Genomic DNA, 24650 nt, shown 5'->3' with positions numbered 1-24650 from the left:
CGCTGTCACTAACGTCAAACTTGTTAACCTGATCTTTGGTGGATCACTAGTGTCAACATTGCATGGGACATACATTATCGGGCCCAAGGACTTAGGGAGATGTGTTTGTCAGCCTGCTCTGTCACAGTCCCACTCTTGACCTTCGCCAAGTAACTTTCAAGGGTAAGCTGCTTTCCTCTTGACAGGAGTGGCTGTTCCCAGGAGTGTCACCCCATGGGCACTGGCTGGGACAGGGCTGTGGGGTCAGCTGGGTCACCTCCCTGCAGTGGCACAGGCAGACCAGCAGTGGGTGAAAGATCTGCTGGGATGGTCCTGGGGGCCTCTTCCAGAGCTGGGGAAAGTTCTCCATTGATGTCCACCCTGCCCATGTCTATTATGAGCTCTCCCCATCTTGTCATCAACTGCTCCCACATCTCTCCTCATCCCTTCCCCGTCACAGTCTGTTTGCAGTTCACACCAGAAAGCCAGACTTCTGAGTGCAGCAGACTAGTGGGTCTCCATTGTCTGGTCCATCACAAGTCTCTCACATCTAAGTTTGCCAAGTGTGGACACTTTCAATGTGGTTGGTCACCACTGCAGAGGTCAGATGAAGGATATTCATCACCATGGGTGGGCTGGTAAGACCATGGAGGGGAGGTGTGTGGTCTGGGTAAGCTCCTGTCCAAGCTTCTGGGGTGAGTTGGGATTTTCAGTACCTTTATTGGGTGGTGGATCCCCTCCCTGCAGCCTGCCGTGAGTAGGAGGGGAGCAGCTGGGTGCTGGGGGGCCAACAGGTTGGGGCTGTGCTGGAGAAGATGCCTCATGGCTGGGGGGACCCTGAGACAAATGCTGGGTCTGTGCTCCACATCACTGTCCTCATGGGCCGACCCTGCTAATCAGCTGTGAAAGAGAGAGAGAAAGCTGGAGAGAAATCCTTCTCTCTGCTAACCTCATCACAATAAAGATTCCTATAAAGAGCTCTTATCCTTGAAGAAAATGAGGCACATAAGCAGGAATAGTAAACAAAAGGCTGTCATTTTGACCCAGGAGTGCTTCATGTTGTTGGCAACTTCCAAGAGGAAACATAAAGAGAGGCTGCATCCAAGTCCCAATTATGCAGAACTATGTGACTGATATGTCAATGAGTCCCCCCGGGAGGAGACCACCAGCACTTCCCAGCGCTGCCTGCGCAGCATCTGCACCCGCCGCCACGGCCGGGCCGCGCGCGCCCCGAGCGCAGGCGTGTGTGGCATCGGAAGAATGCGGGGGACAAGGTAATGTCATGGGGAACGCTATCGCCAGAGTCCTCGCCGCACGCGCATTATCAGCGCGGGCCCCGGAGTCAGGGACTGCGGGCAGGCAGCGGCGTTTGGCAAACAGTAGTGCTGGCCACACCTGCTGCAGGCACGCTCCGGGAACGTGGCGCAGGCAGGAGGGCTGCCCCGCGCCGATAAGCTGAGTGGATGGAGATAAAATCCGAGCAGGAGATATGCTTTGCTGAGCATCAAGGCTAAGCACCAGCAAGGAGCCAAAGCACACTGCGGCCCACCGCGGGTGTTGTGGGTCCGCGGGCTCCGGCTGCGCCGCGGCCGTGAGGGAAGGAGACGGGACCAGGGGACTCCAAACCAACTGTGGGAGCTTTGGTGACAGATGTGCCAGTGCTTGGGCCCATCGAGGGCACAGAGCTGTGCTGCTCCCATGGCCAGGACAGCACTGCTCAGGGCAGAGGCTTTGGGGCCTGTCCCCAGCCCTGAACATCCCCTCACCAGCACGTCCGTGCTGCTGGAAGCCAGCCCCACCTCATCCTTCCCTCCAGGTGCTGTGGCTTCCAAAATGTCTCCTGTCTGTGCCTCCTCGCTGTCCCCAGGAGCCCCTAAGGCCGCTGGGAGCCGGCTCTACCTGGTGCTTGTGCAGCCACTCCAGTGCGGCCTTCCCAAATCCACCCTCAGAAATCCACCCTGACGCCACAGCCAGGCCGCGCCGGGCCCATGCGCCGGCCCTGACCATGGCCGCACGCCTGCTGCAGGAGCCAGGCCGCAGCCTTGGCCAGGGCCCGCGCAGAGGAAAGTGCCCAAGGCCGGCAGGGACGTATTTACCCCCGAAAGCACCTTGCTGCAAAAATAGCAAGTGGCCGGTGTGAGGCCGGGGCTTCCCAGGGGAACAATGCCTGGCAGGAGGAAGCGGCCGCGGCCGGCCCGCAGCCCTGTCCCGCCTCGCGCGGCGCTGAGCCGCGAGCGCTGTGTGCCGGCCCGGCAGGGACCTTGAACCTGACACAGATTTATTTTCTCTGACATTGGCATCGCATCGGAACATCTGGCATGTGGCTGATAATTGCTGGGGATCAGGGCGGAAGCCACTCCAGGCCTGGCGCTTCTTCCAGAGCTCTGTTTTCATTAGTTTTTCTCCTCTCTTCAGCTGCAAAGCAAGGAAAAAACAAGCAGGGCTGTGCAGCCCGCACTCCCACTCCTCTCCCCTCAGCACCCGGGGCTCGCTGCTTCCCTCACTCTGCATGGGAATGCTGCAGGGCACCTCACTGTCACACCGTGTCGGGGCTGTGCTGAAACAGAGAGAGGACAAAGCTTTCCCTGAGCCAGGACTGTGGGCCCTGCTGTTTCACCCTGGTTACAGAGCAGAGCCGTGGCACAGCCTCTGCTGGGCTGGTGTGGGGCTTGAGGCAGCCACCCCTTCTCAAGGCTGTCGTCACTGTGGGATGAAACGGAGAGCAGGACACTGTGCAAACATGTGGGGAGACACCGTGGTGATGGATGGATGGAGCATGGGGAGTGAGAGCAGATCCCCTCTCTGGCAGCATGGAAGGGTTTCTCATGCAGCCTCTTGCCGTGGCACTGCAGTTCCTGTGTGGCACAGGGCGATTGGAAGCCGAGATCTGCCGGCACAGTGCCTGTGGGCAGGACGGAGCATGGCAGTGAAACGTGGGGAATCACACATGGCAAAAACACAGCCAAGGCGTGGCTGCTAGGCCCAGGAGGGACACTGGCTTTCAGTGAGTGCTGTTCTGGCAAATGAAGAGCTGCTGGCCACGGGCACAGTGAGCCCCAGGGACCTGGGAGTGGGGCCCTGAGTGTGGAGGAGCCTCCTCCCACCCTCCCCTGCACAGGAGACTCTCAGGGCCGAGGAGGCCGTGGCTGCGTTCTGGTGCTGGGTGGGTGAGGTGAGCTCTCGTTCCTCCCAGAGGTATCCTGCCCCATGCCCTCGGCCGCCTCCCTCCCGCCCTGGGCCATAAATCAGGGTGGCCGTGGGTGCTGGGGCTCTCTGGTGCCCCCCACCTCCCTGCAGGGTCTCCCTCCCGGGGCACCTTATCTGCTCCAGGGGTTCCACTTATCTTCGCTGTCACTTTCTAATGCTAGTTTATGGGCAGCGTTTTGTAGCTTAATTATGATGTTTTTCAGCATGGTCACGTGGCTCCAGAAGCCAATAAGGCACCGAAGTGGGTCCATCCTGGCTGAGCCTGGCCCCCATGGGGAGGAGATTGGCCGGTGTCCTGCCCGGGGCGGCGTGTGCGCAGCCAGAGCCCCAACACCTTCCCAAGAGACGCAGGTCCCCATAAATCCCCCAGCGTGCCGTGGACGGGGCACGGTACCCACGCCCCACGGAGGCTCCTCGGGTCGCAGCCCCTGGCCGGTGGAGAGTGAGGCTCTCCCACCCTCCGGGCCCACGCGCAGCAGCCGTGCAGCCGCCTCGCGGTGAGTACGTGTCCGTGGGGGGATCCCGCTCCCATCCCGGCCATCGCCCAGCCACGGCCGCCATTCCCCGCCATGGTGGCAGCCAAGGCCGGGGCTGGGGACGCGGCAGGGCTTGGTGAGGAAGCGGGAGTCGTGTGTGGGCCTCCGCTTCCCGTCCCGGCCCTCGGCGGGCGTGGGGATGGCGGCTCTGCAGATCACGGGCAGCAGAGCGAGGCCTCACCACAGCCTTGGCCCCGCGGCTGAGCTGCTGCTCTGAAGTGACAGATCGGGCTGCTGAGGGGCTCTGGGAGCCCAGCTGGCAGTGCCTGGGGGTCCCTGGTCACCCAAGGGTTGGGAGATGCCCATTGGAGCACAGGCAGCCTCCAGACCCTGGAGCGGGCATGGGAGGCATCTGGGACCCCTTGACCCATGGGGTTGGCTGGGCCCGTGTCCCGTCCCCATCCCACACCGACAGGGATCACAGCCTTCAGCCCTGAGTTGCTTTTGTTCCTCGCAGTGTTTGCTCAGTTGTCCCAGCTCAGAGCCCCTCCCGGGCTCCTTTTCCAGGATGGCAGGTCCTGCTCCGTGGCTGCCTGGCAGCTCCCCCAGAGCTGTGGTGACTGTGGGGGCCCTGGCCGAGGGCTGTGCCGGCAGTGGGAGCGCTCCTTCCCAGCCGAGCAGCGGCTGACCCGCGCTGCAGAGCGCTCTGCTGCTATTCTTAGCCCGGGCTCCATTCCTGGTGGCTCTGGAGTGATGCTCCACTGAGCCCGTTTCCTGCTTGCTGCCCTCCCTGCCAGTGCTGCTTCCTACCCACTGCACCCGTGGGCAGCTGTGTGTGGGGTGAGCTGGGTGGGATGAGCCCTTAAGGACAAACCATGCAGGGTCAGCCTGGCAGGATCAGCCATGGGGCCATCAGCCATGCCCTTCCTCTGTGGGGCACTGCCAGCAGCTCAGTCCCCAGCTGTGCCCCTCAGGCACCCAGAGCCTCGGCCCCAGTGCTGCTGTGCTGCCAGCAGGCTCTCACCATGCTGGCACAGGCTCTGCACCAGCCACGAAGGTCCCTGCCTCAGCCCTGCAGGACGGGCTCAGCTCCAGTGCCCAGCTCAGAGCTGGAGCCTCGAGCTCCCCACAGCCAAGCCCCAGGCGAGGTGTGTGGCCCGGGGGCATCCTGATAAACAGGACATGCTGGGAGCCAGGGTGCTCCTGTGCTGGCCTGCTGCCATCATGAACATTTCATCAAGAAACCCTAATTGTGAAGCATGCATTCAGTATCTGCTGTCTGACAGGCAGACCAGGACACCATTGGGTGCTCTTGGAGGGGTGGCCAGCGCTAGGTCCAAACTCATCTCCTCAGTGGTGGCCCCAGGGGAGATTCCAGGAGCCGCTGCACACCTCAGTGTTCCTCACACGGCTCTCCCTGGGCTGGCAGGGGCTGCTGGTGGGGGGTGATTTCTTTCTCACAAAGCTGGTGGTCCGGGGCTGTGCACCAAGCAGAGCAGGCTCTTGCCCAGACATGGTGAATTTTGCTCCAGCCCTGAGACTCCTGGCTCTCAGCAGGTTCTGCCTCTCTCAGACCAGACCCTCCAGAGAGGTTGGGGGACTTGTTGTTCCCCACAGACGGTGTGGGGGAGCAGGGAGGGTCTCACCCCCTTCCCGCAAAGCGGTGCCCCTCGCCTGTCCCTGGGGGAGTCCCCGGGGGGATCCCTGATGCTGCCGAGGCCTGGCCGAGCCGCTCCCCAGCCCGGCCGCGGTGTCCCCGCTGCCCGGTCCCTCCGCCCCCGCCCCGTCCGTGCCGCGGCGAGCCGCCCGCTCTCCCAGAGGAGGTTCCCCAGCCCCGGGGGGCTGGCCGTGAGCCCGCACCAACATGGAGATGCTCTTCCAGGCGCTATAAAGAGCTCCGGCTCCCGCACCTGCCGCTCGGTCTCCACCGCGCCCACTCCCGGTCCGTACCCAGCGCCGGGGCCGCCGTCCGTCCCCTTGCCCGTCCCATCCCGTCCCGCTGACCGCGGCTCGTCCCGCAGCAGGGCCGCTGGAGGGGATGGACTATTCCTATGATGAGGACCTGGACGAGCTGTGTCCGGTCTGCGGGGACAAGGTCTCCGGGTACCACTACGGGCTGCTCACCTGCGAGAGCTGCAAGGTAGGACCGGCCGGGGCTGCGCGGGGCCGGGGCTGCGGAGCCGGGGCCGTGCGGGGCCGGGAAGCGGGGCCGGGGCTGTGAGTGCCCGGTGCTTTGTGGGGCCGGGGCTGCGGAGGGAGCTCTGCACGGGGACGGGGGCACCGGGGCTGTGCGGGGAGCGGGGAGGGGGCTCTGCAGGGCCCGGGGCAGCGGGACCGCCCGCGGGGCTTCTCTCGCCCGATTTCGTTAGCGGCGGATTCGCGCCCGGCGGCGGGAGGGGAGCGCGGCCGCGACGGGAGCCCCGAGCCCGGCGGGAGCTTGTGCCGAGCGCGGGTGGCGGGGACGGGGTGCCCGTGCCGGGATGCCGGTGTCGGTGACCGCCGCATCGCCGCCGCCCGCCGCCGCAGGGCTTCTTCAAGCGCACGGTGCAGAACAACAAGCACTACACCTGCACCGAGAGCCAGAGCTGCAAGATCGACAAGACCCAGCGCAAGCGCTGCCCCTACTGCCGCTTCCAGAAGTGCCTGACCGTGGGGATGCGCCTGGAAGGTAGGCATGGCATGGCACGGCATGGCATGGCACGGCACGGGGCGGGGGGCGGCGGGGCCCGGGACTGGGTCGGGACTGTGCGGGGACTGTGCTGTTGCCGGGACCGGTCGCGCTGTCCCCGCCGCTGCCACCTCCCCGGGCCGGTCAGTCCCGCCGCCGCTTCGATTCCGTTTTTCCCTCCCAAGTTAAGGGAAAAATCGTTTTTTCGCGTCATTTTCTTCTTTTCCTTGTTTCATTTTGTTTGCTTCATCGGGGTTCCTGCTGCTACGGCTTCAACTTTCCAGGATTTTTTTTTGCTGGCAGGAAGGTTGGGAAATAGCAAATAAATTACTGTTTTCCTTAAGCACATAATTCCAGAAGCCGAGACTTAAGGAAAAACGTTGAAAATTATGGGGATCGCAATAAAACTGCCCCAGACCCACCACAAATTATATTTTTCCTCTCGGTGACATTTAGTACAACGTATTTCTGACCCCCGGGGGGACGATCCCAGCCCCACAGCCGCCGCCTCTCTGTGATGTCGGCGCAGAGGATCCCGACATCAGAGTCGGGCCCCGACAGCCCGTGCCGCGGGCTCTGCAGTGCTCAGCATCCAGGAACGAAATGCATTTGAGGGGCCAGGTCGCTGGCACGGGATGGCAGAGCAAAGGCAGGGGCAGAGGAGCCCCCCAGCCCCGAGCCGGCCGCCCCCTACCCACATCTCCCCTGAAATCGTTTGCGCTTTGCAGCGGTGGGAGCGGGCTGAGTCCTCCGCCCGACCCTGGGTGGGTGAGCCGGGCTCGCTGCTCGGGACACGGCGCGGTCCATCGCAAAGTCCTTCGTGTTCTGGCTCCAGGCGGGAGCGGGTGGGAGCCTGCGAGCAGAAGCGCAGGAGTGAGACACAACATCGAGCTGCAGATTCAGCCCCTGCAAACTCCCGGCGTGGGCTGCCTTCCAAAACGGATCCCAGTTCCACTCTCCTCCCTGGGCTGGGTTAACTGGTGCCCTGAATCCCTCGGTGCATGCTCTGGCCGTTTAGATCGATGTCGCCAGGGGATGTGGGCGCTGGGCAGGGGCTGGAGACCCCACGGCAGACGGGCAGGGACAGAGGGAAAAGGCACGATCTCAATTTGTCCCTTTCCAGCAGTTTCTGTCGTGTATGTGTGGAGGTGCTTTAGCCCCAGAGCTGTCCCAACAGCCTTTTTGTGTGTTTCTTGCTGCTGGCTCCTCAGCAGAGCTGGGCAGATGAGACAATCACCCAGCCAAGGTGATATTCCATGGAACCCTCTCTTTTGTAGTAAAAACGAGACCACCTTTTTCATCTCCGAGTATTTTTGGGCAAGGCATCTGAGGTGATGCTTCAACAAGGGCACCCCCGAGGTGATCGATTTTGGGAACACGGTGTTGACACAGGCACCCCTCAAAGTGCCTGAAGGGAGGTGGCAGCGGGAGGAGAAGCACAGCCCTGGCCGAAGCTGCCCACAGCCCTGGGGGCACTGCCCATGGCACCTTCCATGTCCCTGCCCAGGCAGAGAAAGGGGAGGCAGAGCCTGGCAGCCCCTGCCCCAGCCAGGGCTCTGCGCTGCCATGAGAGCAGGCAAGGCAGTGCAGGTGGGAAGGGGCTGAGGGTGCTGGGGACCCCTCCTGCCTCCGTCTGGGTGGGTGCCTCGGGGATCATCTGCAGATGGTTCTGGGGTTGTTGCTGGGGTGCAGACACTTCGTGGGTGGCTCCACTTGAGCCCCCTTGCCCTGGAGGTCGGGATGCAGCATCTTCCTCTCGGCTGTCAGCCGGGACACAGCAAATGGCAAGTTGTTCCCAATCCCAAGTGTAGCACAAATGGCAGGAAAAGCAGAGCAGGAGGGAATTAGAAGGCCTTTTCTCCCTTTGTGTTCTTGCTGGGAGAGGGGAGGAGGTGTATGCAGTTGCCTCTGGAGGGCTTGTGAGACCAGGCTGTGAGCAGCTCTCGCTGTGTGTGGGAGCGCAGGCAGCCCTAGGAGGGTCTCGGCTGTGCCCCCTTGCCAGGGTGGCAGGGGTTTGCTTTGGGATGCCATCCCTGGGTGTCACTGTGCCCGACCTCGGACAGTGGTGGGATAACTTCGAGTGGGTGTGAGATTTGGGTTTTGGTGTGCTCTGAGGTTTGTGGCCAGGGCTACCAGACCTGCCTGTGCCAGCTCGGGCTGCCAGCCTGTGTGGGACCCCAGCAGGGCGAGCACAGGTCTGAGCGTGGCCTGGGAGAGGGGAGCTGCCCAGCCAGCTCTGCGCTGCCCAGAGGGGCGTGGGCCGGCTCTGGGGAGCGGGGACACTGCACCCCTCTCTTCAGAGGCTGCCGCTGGCAGCCCGCTCCAGCGAGATGCTGTTTTCATGAATAAAGAATGAGGGAGGAAGCCAGGGCGGCTCTCCTGGGAGCGCATTCCTGCTCGTCCTGGAAATGCTGCTGCTCCCGGCCACCCTCCGCCTTTCCAGCCTGCCTCGGGAGCGTTGGGGAGGTGCTCCAGCTCTCCGGGGGGGCTGGCTGTGAGCCCCAGGACAAGTAGGCGAAAGAAAGGCAGAGGTAACAGCTGAGAGGCAAAGCGGGACCCGCTGGCTGTCAGCAGGAACACGAGATAGCGGAGGGGCTCTGCCTTTGATGCTCGCTGCGGGCCGCTCTCCGCGGCGCACTCCTCCGCTGCTCCAGCCCCCGCTCCTGCCTGCAGCGATCTGGGGCTCTTCCCAGGGATGGCCGGGCAGAGCCCCGGAGCACGGCAGGGCACGGCAGCGGGACAGCTCCTTCTGCAGAGGAGCACCTGCTCCCCTGCACGTTGGCAGGTCCTTGGGGTTTTTGCTTTGGTGGAACATCTGCTTTGCCGCAGCATCAGAGGGACTCTGCCAGCGGGATGCTCCAGCAGAGCCCTCGCCAGGGCTGGGATCCCAGGGCCGCTGGGGTGAAGTGCATCCCAGCCGTGCTGCCCGGAAAAGAGGCAGGGATCTGCTGAGAAGTATAGCACGTGCAGCCTGAACGGAGGGAACCAGGGTCCTGAGCGGGCTGTGGGGTCCCAGGCTCTGTAGGGACAATCCCAGAGCTGGTCTGGTGACACGGGTTGTTAAAATTAGAGTGTGAAATCCCCTCCTCTGCTCAGGCTTTAAGGGCTGTCCCCTCAACCCACGGGGAATGAAAGCTGTTTTTTCCCCCAGCTTGTTTTGTAGTGAAAGCCAAATGTCTCTTCCTTTCCTGCAATCCCCAGAGGCTCTGAGGGTGACATTGGCTCGGCTGGGAGTGACACAATCTTTTTGCAAAGGTCTCCCCAGTGCTCCCCAAACTCTTTTTGCCACTGAGTCATGTCCCCCAGCATTTTCTCTGTGCCCTGTGGAAGCCCTGATCTCTCTCCATGTGGGTTCACTGCGGTGTCTGCCCTCTCTCTGTCTGCAGCTGTGCGTGCAGACCGGATGCGTGGAGGGAGGAACAAGTTTGGACCCATGTACAAGCGGGACCGTGCCTTAAAGCAGCAGAAGAAAGCTCTGATCCGAGCCAACGGCTTCAAGCTGGAGAGCGTGCCTCAGATCATGTCCCCGGTGCAGAGTGACTACAGCCTGTCCTCCAGCATCCACAGCATCCACGCCATGTCCAAGCCCCTGCCGCCCAACCCGGCCGCCCTGACGCCCGTGGACTACGAGCGCAGCCCCTACGGGACCCCATCCCTGGGCATGGCCGTGCCCGGGCACGCACCCCTGCCCGCCTACCACTACCCCTCCTTCCCCAACCGCACCATCAAGTCCGAGTACCCCGACCACTACACAGCCACCCACGAGGCCGTGCCCGCCTACATGTACCCAGAGACCTACCCCAGCAGCTCGCCCCCCGACATCCCCGAGCTCATCCTGAAGCTGCTGCAGCTGGAGCCCGACGAGGCCCAGGTGAAGGCACGGATACTGTCCTGCCTGCAGCAGGAGCAGGGCAAGGGCCGGCACGAGAAGCTCAGCACCTTCGGCCTCATGTGCAAGATGGCCGACCAGACCCTCTTCTCCATCGTGGAGTGGGCACGGAGCTGCATCTTCTTCAAGGAGCTGGAGGTAGGAGCTGCCAGTGGGACAGACACTGCTCTGGGGGGACAACGGGGCAGGATTGAGGCTGCTGTGATGTGAGGATGGGATGTGGCTGTGGGCAGGATCAAGGTGAAATGTTGTGAGGACGGGGAAACACCAGTGGGCACAGGCCTGGGGCCATCACTGCAGATCTGCTGGCACGTGCCAGTCCTGCTCCCAGCTCCTACAGGGCTGGAGGTGCCAGGGCCAGGCTGTGATTCCCACTCTGTGTGGGGCTGATGATTCAGATTCATCACAGCAGGGGCAGCTGTTGAGGCAATTGCCGGCAGAGTGACTGTGGTGTCAAGCTCAAGACATAATTGAAAAATGTAACGTTGAGGAATTATAGTTGAGACAATTCTCTCCCCTGCCTTTAGGAGGAAAATCGATGTGGTCAGGTGGGCGCTATTAGCACCAGGCAGCAGGGGCAGCCCGAGCCTGCTCCAGAGCCGTGTCTGCTGCCAGCAGCCCATGAGTGTGCCCAGCTGGGGGACATGGAGTGACCTCCATCCTGCCAAGGCATCCCCTCTAGCAAATGTCCCTGAACATTTACTGCAGCCAGGGAAGGGTTAGCAGGGCTGGAGCAGCTTCTGCCATCCTGCACACCTTGACAAGCTTTCGGAAATTTTCCATTCATGTTCTGGGCTGACTTAAGATCCCAAACTAGTGCAAAAATAGGAGAGAAATTTTTGCAACATGGCCAAAACCCAGAGCAACATCCTGGGGCAGCTGTGATGAGACTCAGGTGCTTTCTTGTGTTTCCAGCATGAGATTGTACTACCTGGCTCTGGCCAAAATCACCTTCTTCCAGTGGGACTGTGCTGTAGGACAGGACCAGGCTCTTCCCTGTGCCCAACAATGGGTGCCATGGGGCTGAGTGTGGCAGAGCCTCGTGGCTCAAAATAGACCCCATCGTTCAGAACAGTGTCAGGAAATGGCATTGTGGGGGTGGGTTGGGCTTGTTTCAATCATATCAGTGTCCAGCCTGGATTTTGGGAACAGGGTGGTTGTTGTTTTGCAGGAGATATTGTAAACAGTGCAAATTCAGTTCCCAGCTGTATAGCTGTGTAGCCTTGTAGCTCCATTGTCAGCATGATTGTGCCACCAAAATAGGCTGTTCCTGTGTGAATCGGTGTTGGCGGGTGCTCCTCCTGCCGTGGGACTCTGGGGGGATGGCAGTGCCTCAAGCCTCACCTGGGCACAGCTACCAATGTCCTGCTGGGAGCAGGGCACGTGCCCTGCCATGCTCAGGACAGGGGGTTTGGTGCTCGGCGGGTGCCCACATCCATCACTGCCACCTGGGGGCTCAAGTTTTGCCTTATCCACATGGTGATTGTGGGGTGCATTTCCAGCACCTCCCAGGGCTGGGGACTGCAGGACCCACAGCCCACCCTGGCTCCAGTGCAGAGGGGGAATGAGGCTTGGCTGTCCTTGGCTCCCTCCTGTGCACAGAGCCCCGGGCAGCGCCGAGCCCAGCACAGAGCAGCCCTGGTATCCTCAGTGCCCCCACCTGGGGCTGCTCCTGCCCACCCCACACAGCTCATCCTCCCTGGCCAGGGCAGAGGCTTTTCCTCAGGCATGGGAGAGCAGCCAGTGGGAAGCCGGGGCAGCTCTGAGAACCTGAATCCCCACTCCTGCTCCTGCCTGGCGCATAAAGCCGGCAGCGCCGGGGCGGTAAATGAACTTCTGCTAGCGCAGGGTTTATGGCTCTGCCCTAAAGCCAGCACGGAGCAACATCGCAATCTCCGGGATCGATGGCATGGCAGTCCGTGCTGGGGGCTCGGGGCTCTCAGGGCAGGGCTGCAGCAGCCCTCTCCATGCCCTGGGAAGCTCTGTGTGAAGGTGACAGTCCCCAGCCCCAGCAGGGAAGGGCTGTTGGCCGAGGCCAGAGCAGGGATCCAGGCTGGAAAGGCACCGTGCTGGGACACCTCTCCAGGGCATCGTGCCAGGCTGGCACCACATGGGAGGAGGTGCAGGCAGGTGAGAAGGGGGGGGTGTGGGCAGATTGCCCCATCACGGATTGCCCTGCCTGAGCTTGCCCAGCACTGCTGTGCTCCTTCCACAGGGCTGTTAGCAGAGACCTGGCTTCTTCTTGGGGCTTCACAGGGAGTCTGGACAGGACGGAGCAAATCTTCAGGGGCATGGGGAGCTGCTGGCTCACACCTGGTTAGGATGAGCCTTTGGTGCCTGCCCAGGGAGACTGGGAGCAGTTTCCCCTGGAGCTGGCCAGTCTTGTTCCCATTCCCATTCCCACCCTAGCAATGTGCCAAGGGCAGAATGGGTGTTTTGCTCTGCCGTCTCCACACTCCTGGTGTGGTGGCTGGGCTGGGAGACATCGGGAGAGCCCCCCTGGCTCCAGCACTGCACCCAGGAAAGGAGGGGGGCCACGGGCTAATGGCCTCTTGACATCGGCTCGCACGCCACGTCCGCCCGCAGGCGCGGGGCAGTCAGATTGAAAACAGATTTAACTTCCCAGATATATCGTTTCATTTAAGGGCCAGTAATTCTGTCAGTCTGCCACTGACAAACGAGGGTCCCCATGCCAATCCGCCGGGAGACTGATGTCGCGGCGCTCATCCCGTGTCACCAGGAGGAGAATTACGGACTGCGCTGGCCTTCGGAGGCAAGACTAATAACGCTGCTGGGCAGAGGGGATTTGGGGGCCCGCCTGCTCATCGAGGGCCGGCCAGAGCCGCGGCGCGAGGCCGCGCGGGCGGAGGGGGAAGAGGTCAGCGCTGACGCCCATAAATACGAACTTTAACTGAGTCTAGATGAGATGTGTCAGGACTGAGGGAAGATTTGCAGCATCTTTTCAGGAAGAAAAATATAGGCCGGGGGTGAAATATATTTTGTTGGGTTGTGAGTCTCAGGCAACTTTGTCCTTTCAGATGTAATTTTTTTATATGTATATGGAGAGACAGACAGAGGGATGTGCACGCACGCAGGCGCTTTTGCACACTCACATTGTGTCTGGTTTTGGTGAGGTTTATACACACGAGTCTTGCACAGCCTGGTTTATATAGGTGTCACTGCCATACCTACATATCAATATCGTGAGCACAGGGTTGCAGTGACCTTTAGATTGGGATGAGCAGCCAGGAATGTTAAACAAATTGCCACGGTTCCAGCCCGAAGGCCAGGGTGGGCTGGGTGTGCAGTGGGTCCCTGCAGCACTGGAGGGGCACAGCACAGCTGCAGGGTGCTGGGATGGTGCCGACCCCTTCCTCAGCCCTTTTGTGCCAAGGGCCTGGGGCAAACCAGCCTCCACACGCAGGCAAGCTCCAGGGATGGGGGCATGCTGAGGGCAGCACTGTTCCCACAGACCCAGGGGTCCCTGAGGTCACTGGGTCTGTCTGCTGGGCTGCCCTCCCTCAGCTGTGCTCAGAGATCCCAGAGCCACACAAAGCCTATTTGCAGTCAATTGCTCCTCTGCCTTTAACATGTGGGTCATCTTGACCCCATCTCCTGGCCGATGGCCAGAGCGTTTTTGGCAGATTTAAAATCTCCTTCTGGTGGTGGATGCTGCAGCAATGTTTAGCATCCCGTGCACTGGGGGAAATGTGACGTTGCCCTGCCTGCAGAGCCGAGGTGCCCGTGCAGCCAGGGCTGCAGCAGCCTGGGAGCCAGCAGGGAGATGGGATCCTGGCCTAGCCACACTGGTGTGGGTGGCTATTTGTTTTAGGATGCCCATCGTGGTGGTGTCTGGGCAGGGCAATGGGGACCTGCACTGACCATTAACACCTTGGACATGTGTGGGTTTGCCATTGTGGGTGGCTGGTGGACACCAATCCCCTTCCACACTTCTCAGTAGCCAAGGTGATGGCTCCTGCTTGCACTCAGGAATTGCTTGGGCTGCCTGGGGTGCTGGCATGTGCCACACACCTGCCAGAGGGCTGTGGGGCAAATCCTGGGATCTGGGAGGAGGCCTGGAGGGCACCTGTGTGATGGGGACAGGTCAGGGGCATCCGAGTATTGCTTGGGCCTGTGGCTGGGGATGGATGTCCTGGCACCAGCTCAGGGCTTCCTGCCAAAGCAGGGCTGCTGGTGGGCCACTCTCCTTCCCAAAGCAGTGGTACCCAGGGTGGGGCTGTCCTGAACCAGCCGTGCAGGGAGCACTGAGGGACTGCACCATCCCTGCCTGGCCTGGGCACACTCTGGGAGCCCCAACACTCACAGGGGCTCCCTCACTTGTACCTATGAACCCACAGGGAAGGTTGCAGAGGATTTAAAACTACCTCCACATGCAGGTCCTGCATTCCTGTGCCTCGGCAGCACCATCCCTGCCTCTGCATGCCCTGCCTCCCCTCCAGCGCCTTTCCCACAGAGAATCGCATTTTCTGTGGTTTGCAGCCCATCAGAGATTGCTCTTCCAGGGTGGGGAGGGTTTCACCGCGTGTTTTGTGAATGGGTTAAATGCTTGCTTCAAAAAAAGATAAGGATTGCCTCTCAAAGACAGCTTGCATCAGGCCTTTGATAAAGCACTCTGATCTGAGGAAGAGCCTTGACATTAAAAGGAAGATCCTTTGCTTAACTTTGAACGGGAGCATGTGTGCGGCCGCCTCACCTTGCTGGGAGGATTGATTGCCTCTGAGTGCCCTCCATTAGCAGCCCCTGCTCCTTCAGGCCAGGCCAGGGCGGGGGGCACTCGGGACCCCCAGCCTGAGCCCCTGCAGCAGAGCCCCAGTGCCAGCAGGGCCGTGGGGGCTGCCCGCTGCCACCCAGCCTGGGCATGGCACACGGCGCTGGTGCTGGGCACAGCCCCACGGAGCCCTGCCAGCCCTGACTGGCCCACGGAGCCCCCAGCCCACCCCATCATGTCTCCAGGCACATTCCCCCATGCCATGGCCGTGTGGCTCTGGTGCGCTGCGACGTTCCCAGGGAGCACCACGGCACGTTGGAGCATGCTGGCAAAGGGACAGCCCTGCAGCAGCCATGAAGGGTGAAATGTGCTGCTGAGGGGCTTCAGGCTTCAGCCAAACACTCCTCAGAGCTTGGGAGAAGCTGATTAGTAATTTTTAAAGGAAGAAAATAAGATTTTAGAATTATTGAAGTGCTTTCTTTGGAAAAGCTAACATTTTAAAAAGGTTTTCAAGGCAAAGCTTTCTGTCTGCCTCTTCTGGAGCTCATCCCGCTCAGGAATGAGGCACAGGAAAGAACTTCCAAAACAACTCCCTGACTGAGCCAGAGCGGAGGCTGGGACTGTGCAGCTGGGCTGGCCACAGATCTCTGCTCGGGTTAGCCACAGATCTCTGCTCATGTTAGCCACAGATCCATGCTCTGGTTAGCCACAGATCTCTGCTCAGGCTGGCCACTGCCACAGCCAGCCACTCACCTTCTGGCAGGGGGCACCAGGGGTGCAGAAAGTCTCTACTTTGGTTTAGAGCACAATGAGCTTTTCCCCAGGGTTTTGTCGAGCAGCTGACCAAGAGCCTCACACTCTGAAGTGCTGGGCCACGAAGAGCAGCTGCTGCACTGGCTGGGGGACGAGGGGCAGCCCCACAGGTGGGCAGGAGCGGTGCCACAGCCCTGCCACAGTGCCCACGGCCCCACAGGTGGGCAGGAGTCACTGCCTTCCCACCCCACCTCTTCCCTGCCCTGCCACACTCCCAGCTCTGGCCACCCACCACCCTCGAGAGACAAATCCTGGTGGCTCGCGGGGAGCGCCGGCTCTGAGACCATAAAGCTCTTTCTCATCTGGCTTCTATTCCTTTTGCAATCTCCCAGCGCGGGTTTATTGCAGCCTCTTCAGCAGAACGAGGGCATTATCCAGCCCTGTGATGCTGCATCTGTCTTCCCTCTATTAACAGGGGAGCACAATGGCCCTGCAGAGCTCGGCTGCTGGCACTGGATTTGCTGCTCGGGGCGGTGATGGAGGCAGTTCTGTAATCCCAACCCTTTCCCCACACTGGCCCTCAGCAGAGGGTAGTCCAGGCAGGGCAGGAGCTCAGCTCTTTGTGGGAAGGAGTTGGGGTTCAGAGGAGAGCGGTGCCGAGGGGATGAAGCCGGTGACCTGTGGTGTTTCTTGGCAGGACAGTGGGGAAGGCAGCGTGATGGCTCTGCAGCTGCTGGCTCTGGCAGCTCACCCCACCAGTCACTGCTGCTCCTGCAGTCCCTGTGACACTCTGGGGACCCTTCCAGGCAGTGTCCTGGCTCAGCCCCTCCCAGGGACAGTCTCAGGTGTTTCTCTGGGCACACACACACAGTGGCCCATGTGCAGCAGGGCACGTGGTCACAAGTGCGTGTGTTGGTGCGTGGGCAGGGCCGGGCTGGCAGCTGCAGGGCACAGCGATGTCCCACACCCAGCAGCTCCCCCAGCCTGCCATCCTGGCCAGGGCTCAGGATGGGCACTGCCCTCTTTCGTTTTAAAGTATCCAGAGAGGCTGTCTGGACACACAGGCCCTTTGTGCAGCCACCGCATGCCCCTCCTGCAGTCATTTTGTTAAAATTTTTGTGCAGTTTGAGGAGGTTGTGCCTGCTGGGGGAAGACCCGTGCTGATAAGAGCCAGCAAGTGCCACTGAAACATGTTGAGCTGCTTTGAAGCCAGCTCTGCAAAGCCACCTGCCCGGGGTCCCCCTTTCTGGGGTGCAGCTCCAGCTCTCCATGCTCCCCCCAGGGGATGCTCCTCCCACGGGATTCCTGCCAGGCACAGGGTGGGTGCTGTGCCCTACAGCACGGGGGGTGTCAGCTCCTGCTCTCTTTCAGGTGGGTGACCAGATGAAGCTGCTGCAGAACTGCTGGAGTGAGCTGCTGGTGTTTGACCACATCTACCGGCAGCTGCAGCACGGCAAGGAGCACAGCGTGCTGCTGGTCACTGGCCAGGAGGTGAGGAATGGCCTTGGGACTGTGGGGGTGCTGTGGAGGGGCAGTGGGGATGGGCAGGGGCTGCAGGGGGGAATGGAGTGACTTCTGTTTTTTCTTTCATCCCAGTGAGGCCAACCTGGCATAGGGCAGGCAGGGGATGTTGTTACACTCTGGGTCTGCTTGTGCAGAAGGTCCCATCCTGTCCCATCCTGCCACACAGCTCCTGGCTCTGGAGAATAATGTTTCTTAAGGAGAAACCTGTACTGTCAGCAGTGGGGTGGGAGGAGGGGCCCCTTCCCTCCCTGGAGGTGGCTTTTGGAGATGTGGTGCCTACAATTCCACCACCCTGTTTAAAATGGTGTTCCCATTCCACCCATCAGTCTTTTTGTGACACCCCTACTGCTCAGTCAGCGCTCAGGGCTGGATCCAGCTCCTGCCCCGTGTGAGGTGCCCTGCAGCAGGCTGTGGGGGACGGGGGCTGCCACAGCTGATGCCCCCCTGTCGCTGTCGCAGGTGGACATGTCGGCCATCGCAGCCCAGGCCGGCTCCATCCTGAACACGCTGGTGCTGCGGGCGCAGGAGCTCGTCCTGCACCTGCACTCGCTCCAGGTGGACCGGCACGAATTCGTCTGCCTCAAGTTCCTCATCCTCTTCAGCCTCGGTGAGTGCAGCAGGGGGGCACTGGGGCAGCGCTCCGGGGTCTGGCTGTGCTGCACACACGGCCCGGGCTCCGGCCGGGTGACCAAGGGGCTTTTAACGAGGAGCCGGGAGCGAGAGCTGGCTCCTGTCTGTCCCCTTCCCCTGTCCCGGGACCCAAAGCCTCTCCCTCTGCGGGGCCGGGCTCTTCTCCAGCCGCAGGGGACGTTGTCACCCCGCCTGTTTTGGTGGCTCTCCCATGGCAGGGGCAGGGAAACAAGCGCTGATACGGCTGCGGAAAACAGACGTGTTGACAGAGGCGGCCGGGCCGGGCCGGCCCTATCAGCCGGGATTTGCGTCAGAGAGCCGGGCACAGCGCGGGGCTCGGCTCTGATTAGGCTCAGCCTGGAGCCTGCGGTCGGGCACGCCGGCGCGTTCACACCTCCCACCTCAGCCAGACAAAATAACTGCAGAGCCGTGGGCACTGCTGCCGCAGCCTGAAACGGGCCCGGGGTGGCACAGCCCGCTCCTGCCCCTGGCATCCATCCCGGCGTCAGCCGAGCTCTGATGCTGGCACGGTGAGCTTGGTGGGCATGGTGGGCATGGTGAGCCCTCCGCTGTCCATGGCAGACCTGTATTCATCCCCATCCCTGTCCCCAGCCCCATCCCTGTCCCAGCGCCTTGGCTCTGTGCCTGCGCTTCTGCACCTGCGGGGTCCCGGCCAGGGACCAGCGGTGGGAGCTGCGCTGCTGCCCCGTCCTGCACCTGCAGCATCTCCTCCCTCGGCTTTCCTTTCCTCTGGAGCTGTTTGGAAACCCAGAGAAGGAGAGCCGATAATTCGCTGCTCCAGCAGTGATAAGGTGTGGCACAAACAGTGCCCGAGATGGGAAATGAACGAGCCGGGGGGATCGGACCCCGAGCCAGGACTGCCCCGGCTGCTGCCCCGCGGGCTCAGTGCCAGCAGGGCCGGGTGCCCCCGTGCTGCCCGGGTCCCCTGTGTCCCCTGGCACGGCACAGCACAGCACAACACAGAACAGCACGGCACAGCACAGCACAGCACGGCACAGCGAGCAGGGGCAGTGTCCCCCCGATGGCTTCCCCCGAGCAGCGGCTTTCAGGGAGGGCGTGGAATCCAATAGCCGTGTTTTCCCTTACATCATTTTGCCCCAAATGCAACTTTTTCTCTCCATATTGCAGAGCTCACTTGGAGTAATTTGCCCTTCGTAGGCTCAGCTGTAGAGGACGGGATTGTGTATTATGTGCAGGATGTAATTGCCTTTAACAAGAGAATTTCCACATTTACCACTCTGCCACAGCACAGTCAAAGCCAAGCCCTGTTCACAAGAGCTGCCATTTGAGTTCTAAATAGATTTCTCTCCTGAGCAGGTAAAGAGATTTAATTAAAATTAGGGCTTCTCAAAATAGCAATATTTATGAGGACGGCACAGGTTAGCTTTGTTCTACAGAAGGGCTTAATAGAGCCTTAATGGATTGACCTATCATTCGATTTCATGACTTACATTCATGAAGCAGCTACTCTTGGGGAGGGGAGGAAGAGAGGCTTTTATAGCCCACATTCCCTTAAGCGTTTGCAATTTATCAGCAGCTTCTCCCAAACAAAAGGAGCTGTGAATAGGAAGAACACTTGAGGGCATAGAAATAATCCCAGGCATATCTGTATGTGTGATGGGAGGCTTTGTCACAGGACAGTCTTTGCAACTGCTGCAGTGTCTCTAAATGAAGTGAGTCAATGTTATTTGGACAACATTCTTTATTCCTTGCAGGAATGAAAAGATTATTCAAATATTCAATTAAACAGTGAATAGGGTCTTTCAGAGAACCAGGTGAGTTCATCGAGTAGAACTAGCTATTGTTGAGCCAACTCAGGGGATAGATTTGACATTTATCAATATAACTTCTTTTTTTTAATGACATGCACAATAACCTTATGCAGATAAAGAGATTTCATAACAACAACCCGGGTAGCAGGAGACAATAGGAGCAAATGTGCTGTCAGAGTGAAAAGGGAAGGGTGATCTGATCCCCTGCATCTTGGCACAACCTGTGCCCTTTGTGCCTGCCCCCACAGTGCCCGTGGGCACGGCCCGGGGCTGGGGCTGCCCGGGGGCTCACGGCTTCCATGGCTGGGCTGGGGCTCCCCTCCCTGGGGCTCCTCAATCCCCCCGGCCACACCTCTGCTCCCTGCTCTGACCCCTGGCTGTGCTGCAGCAGCCTTGGGTGCCACCGTCCCTTCAAGGGACCCCACACTCCCAGCTTGGCCAGATCCAGAGCTCAGATTTCCTCGTTTGCAGCTGCTGAGTGGGGATTTGGCACATCAGGTCTGTGTGCAGCACAGCCAGGGGGGCTGTGAGCGAGGCAAGGCTCCCAAGTACCTCGTCCTGCACAGTGAATCCACTGAATCCCCTTGGCCTGGATGGACCGTGCCAGGGCTCTGGGGTCTCTGCTGGGCAGCTGTGTGGGACCATGGCTCTGTGCAGCTGCAGGTGGTGATGGGGCAGTGCCCAGCACTGGTTCCTAAAGCCACTGAAATCTGTGTGCAGGGACAATTGACCCTGCCTGCCCCTCGGTGCTGCTGCCTGCTGAGCTGTCACTGCCCTGCCGAGCTGTCACTGCCCTGCTGGCACCAAAGCTGGCAGCAGCATTATGGGAAGCTGCTGTGGCCCTGGCCAGGCGTGGAGGATTAGGGTTTCCAGGCTGGTGAGCCTGGTTGCCACATTGGAAAGACCAGGTTTATCAGGGAATTAATTCAGCCCCTTCCTCGACCTTCAGGAATTAAAGAGGGCTGATGGCAGCGGCTCCCAGCGTGTTGGCACAGCTGGCAGCACCTTCTGGCTGTGCAGCTTCCCAGGCAGCGAGGGCAGGGAGACACCAGTCCTACTGCCAGGGGGTTTGGAATCTGTCTCCAGCATCAGGGAACACCTGGGCAGTGGGGCAGGGATGGAGAGCCCGTGGCTGGGTAGGGATGGGGTGTGGGACCCTCCTGCACTGTTTTCACGCAGAGTGTGGGTCCCTCCTGGCTCGCCCAGCACGGTGTGGCACAGAGGGGGCAGAGCGGCGAGTTTGGCACCATTTCACACCCGTGCTCCCCCCTGCAGACGTGAAGTACCTGGAGAACCACACGCTGGCCAAGGACGCGCAGGAGAAGGCCAACGCGGCGCTGCTGGAGTACACGGTGTGCCACTACCCGCACTCGGCCGACAAGTTCCGCCAGCTGCTGCTCTGGCTGGCCGAGGTGCGGGCGCTGAGCCTGCAGGCCGAGGAGTACCTGTACCACAAGCACCTCAGCGGGGAGGTGCCCTGCAACAACCTCCTCATCGAGATGCTGCACGCCAAGCGGACTTGAGCGGCCAGGCAGGAGCCGGCAGCACCGCAGTGCCTCCAGCAGCGGCAGGGGCAGGGGCAGGGGCAGGGCCGGTGCGGGGCTGCAGGAGCCTCCCCCTGCCTGCCCTCCTCAGCCATGCTATGTAACCTCTGCTATTGGAAACGCCCAGCAGGTCCGTGCACAGCAGGGACAGGTGAGGCTGCAGGGCCCTGCCTTGGCACTGCCCCGTTGGCAGGGCTGACCTCAGCCCCACGCACACCTGGTGCCCAAACCTGTCACCTGCCAGCCCGGCCCAGCAGCACCAAGGAAGGGGAAAGGCTGTCCCGGCTTTTCTCCTGTTTCTGCTCCTCCTGCTGCCCCCACCAGCTGTTCCTTGACTGCCACCATCCCTCCCCGACCCTGCCCATGTCTCAGGGCCCTCGTGCACAGGGCAGGAGAGAGGGGAGGTGAAACCCTCCAGGCTGGGGTTTTATGGTGGCTGAGGTGTCTCCAGGCACCAGGGAGCACACAGAGGTGCTGGATTTCTGCAGGAATCCACACAGAATGTGGGGCTGGGCTGGAGATGTCAGCCCCATGCAGCAGTGCCAGGACCCCAAGGTGCAGATGCCGGGTCCCAATTGCTGCCAGCTCTGTCCTGAAGCTGCCCTGGCCAGGACAGGGCAGGCAGGGCTGGGCAGTGCTGAACCCTCAGCTGAGGAGCGTTTTCCCAGTGCCTGCTGGTGCTGGAGGCAGCAGCTCAGTGCCAGCCACAGTGCCCAGAGCCCAGAGCTGCCCACGGGCACCACAGCTCAGTCCTGCCCACAGCTGTGGGGGCAGAGCAGCCAGGCTGGAGGGAGGTGCAAGCTCCAGAATGTGCTCAGGACCTTGGGGACACTTGGGGAGCTCTGCAGTGCCCCCCTGCATTTATCTGCTGAGTGAGTGGGTGAGGAGGAATAAGGACTGACCTGCACTTCATGCTGGGCCTCCTGGCCCCCTCCTTTGCTCTGCCGTGTCCCAGGGAACAGCAAATGCTGTGCCAAAGCCACAGGCAAAGAACTCTCTGTTCCTGCCCCACCGTGGGATTGGGGCTCACAGACAGGACTGGGAGCACTGGGGGTCTCAGCCCCCCAAGCTGGGCCGTGCTGGACTCTCACTGCTGCTTTCTCTCGGTCTCAGCCCCAGCCCTGGGGCTGGCCCAGCCCCTACCCCACAGCCCCCCAGCCCCCCAGCCCTGGGGCCCTGCAGCATGGCTGGGGCTGTCCGGGGCTGTTCCCAGGGCTGTCCTGTGCCCAGGGGCCACTGCAGCTCTGCAGAGCCGGTGCCTTGAGGAGCCGTTTGTGGAGCTTGTTAGACACAGCAGAAAGAGCATGTTTGTCTCTGCTTTAACACGTTTGTGCATTTTCCTCCTGAAGTCTGTGGTTTGGTTTCACCTTCTTCTTTTTGTGAACTTAACTGGAGAAAATGTTTTGGGAGGTAAAAGACATTTTATTTTCAGAAAATGAAAAGTGTCCTTAAGTGTCTCTCTCTGTCTCTTATATCCTTTCCTCGCTCTCATCCCTGCCCTTCCCCACTCCCCCCCTTCCTTCCCAGGCAGAAGGTTACCAACTTCCTTGTCAGGAGCAAACCACTGTAATAAATTTTGCAGTTCATTTAAAATGGCAAAGTTTGTATTTTTTGGCTGTCTTTCTGACCCTTGTGGTTGGTGCTTGGCATGAGGAGGGCTGGGTGTTTGTGGGGGCACTCCTGGGGTGTCACCTGCCTTTGTGGGACTGGGACAGCGTGGCTGGTGCAGGGGCTGCTGCTGCCTTTGCTTCTGGGCACTGGGGACCCCAGACTGGTTCAAAGTGCTCCTGGGAATTGCCACAGTGACTCTTAAAGTGTTTGGCAAGTGAATGCAGGAACAGCAACACTTGTGGGCAATTAGTGGGCAGTGCCCTGGTCCTTGCACCATGGCCAAACCCCATCTCTGGGCTCAGCCCCTTCCCTTGGACACAGTGCAACAAGGAGAGGAGGTTGTCTTTAAAATCAGCATTTACTGTTGTCATAATCAGCAAAACCCACCACATTCTCTGTGTTCTAAACACTACAGAGGTAATAGGAGGAGAGGGAAGCAGTGCCCAGCTGGAGAGGGGCCAGGCCAGCTGGGCAGGAACCCAAGCAGGAGCAGGGAGAGGATTTCTGTCCTAAGCAGCAGAAGATGCTGTTGATGTCAGCTGGTTCAGAAAGGGCTTGGAGCCAGCTGCTGGCTTCCCTAGAGCGTGTGCTTCATACCCAGCCTGTCCCAGCTCAGGGTGCTCCCGTCCCCATCACCACGGGAGCGTGGGCACTGCCTGGGCACGGCTGCCCTGGGCAAAGCTGGGCTCTCCCCATCCCACTGCTCCAGCTCCCCCAACAGCAATAATGAGAGTCACAACCCTGCAGGGCCAGTGCTGCCAGCAGGGACAGGGACAGGGACAGTGATGACAGAGCCACAACCCTGCAGGGCCAGTGCTGCCAGCAGAGTTGGGGACAGCGGTGGCAGCGCTGCCCAGGCCAGCCCTGGCTGCCCTGGCAGGGGCTGCAGGAGCCGTGGGGAGCCCAGAACACAAATACCCACCCTGGGGAGGAGCAGGGCAGTCGTCAGCAGCAGGCCAAGCCCCATGGGACCCCACACTGCCCTGGTTTGGCACGTGGGGCTGGGAAGGAGCACAGGGTGGCAGCTCTGCCCGGGCTGGAAGCTCTCCAAGGGAAGCCAGCTCCTCCAGCCTGCCATCCTTCCTGCTGGAGGACCCTCTGCACTGCAGGCCCGTCACCAGAAACTTCTCAGAAACCTAAAGCAAAAGAGAGAAGGTCTCAGCTCTGCTGAGGGCAGGGGTCCCTCCCAGGCCTGGGGGAGAACTGGAGGGACCCCACAGCCCAAACCTGACATAGGGCAGAGCTGTGGGTGCAGCTGGCATGGGCAGGCACAGCCAACCCTGCCTGCCACCCCAGAGACCCCCTGTCCTTTTGGGGGTCCTTGTGACAGGGAGCCAGTGCAGCCTCCATGCACAGGCCATGGCTGTAGGGAAACCCTTCTCCCCTTCAGCCTGAGCACAGCACCCAGTGCTGGGAGCTGATCTTTAAATGGCATTTAGGGACAAGACCAACTCTGCCATGGCAGGAGCCCCAGTGCCCCAGGGGCTGCATCTCCTCCCCAGGGCACACGAGGGAGTGCCCAGAAAGGGCCCTGGCACCAGGGCTGATCCCACCACGGTCACCCAGCAGGGCTGGCATGGACGGGCTCTGCATTTCTCCCCGTGACACTCAGGGGCTTTTCTGGCTTTGAATCCCAAAGACTCACAGATTCCTCATTATTTCAGTCCCAGCTCATGGAACACAATATGGTGAGAGTTGCAGAATTACTCGGTATCGATCAGTGGAAGGCTGGGCTGCGCACACAGGATCCATGTTGCTATGTGTGGCTTAGCAACATATAAATGTATTCAAACAGAATAATGAAATTATCGTAGGGAAACAAAGCAGCCATCACTTGAGGAGATGGA

At 60.7% G+C, this 24650-nt stretch overlaps 2 protein-coding genes across 4 annotated transcripts in view; one reads left to right on the top strand and one right to left on the bottom strand.

The window, feature by feature from the left end:
- Window positions 1-5055: 5055 nt before the first annotated feature.
- Window positions 5056-22305, top strand: NR5A1 (nuclear receptor subfamily 5 group A member 1). The gene is made up of 6 exons (XM_074556073.1): window positions 5056-5802; window positions 6189-6330; window positions 9717-10357; window positions 17073-17192; window positions 17685-17832; window positions 20924-22305. Exons 1-6 carry the CDS (start codon window positions 5701-5703, stop codon window positions 21169-21171), a joined length of 1401 nt encoding a protein of 466 aa, XP_074412174.1. The 5' UTR covers window positions 5056-5700; the 3' UTR covers window positions 21172-22305.
- The window catches only part of ADGRD2 (adhesion G protein-coupled receptor D2), a 21342-nt gene continuing 18884 nt past the window's right edge, over window positions 22193-24650 (bottom strand). For all 3 annotated transcript variants that reach the window (XM_074556071.1, XM_026796389.2, XM_074556070.1), the window contains one exon: window positions 22193-23939. In XM_074556071.1, coding sequence (XP_074412172.1) covers window positions 23932-23939 — 8 coding nt within the window. In that variant the 3' untranslated portion in view covers window positions 22193-23931. The remainder of the gene's footprint in view (window positions 23940-24650) is intronic.

This window comes from Zonotrichia albicollis, chromosome 21 (assembly GCF_047830755.1).
Source record: "Zonotrichia albicollis isolate bZonAlb1 chromosome 21, bZonAlb1.hap1, whole genome shotgun sequence".
NCBI classification, from domain to species: Eukaryota; Metazoa; Chordata; class Aves; order Passeriformes; family Passerellidae; genus Zonotrichia; species Zonotrichia albicollis.
This window is presented reverse-complemented; position numbering and strand designations above follow the sequence as displayed.

Bases quoted from the DNA above. Each gene is read 5' to 3' on its own strand.
- NR5A1 (XM_074556073.1), top strand. From the start codon at position 5,701: ATGGACTATTCCTATGATGAGGACCTGGACGAGCTGTGTCCGGTCTGC. The intron at 5,803-6,188 runs GTAGGACCGGCC...CCGCCGCCGCAG, and splicing joins TCACCTGCGAGAGCTGCAAG to GGCTTCTTCAAGCGCACGGT. The intron at 10,358-17,072 runs GTAGGAGCTGCC...GCTCTCTTTCAG, and splicing joins TCTTCTTCAAGGAGCTGGAG to GTGGGTGACCAGATGAAGCT.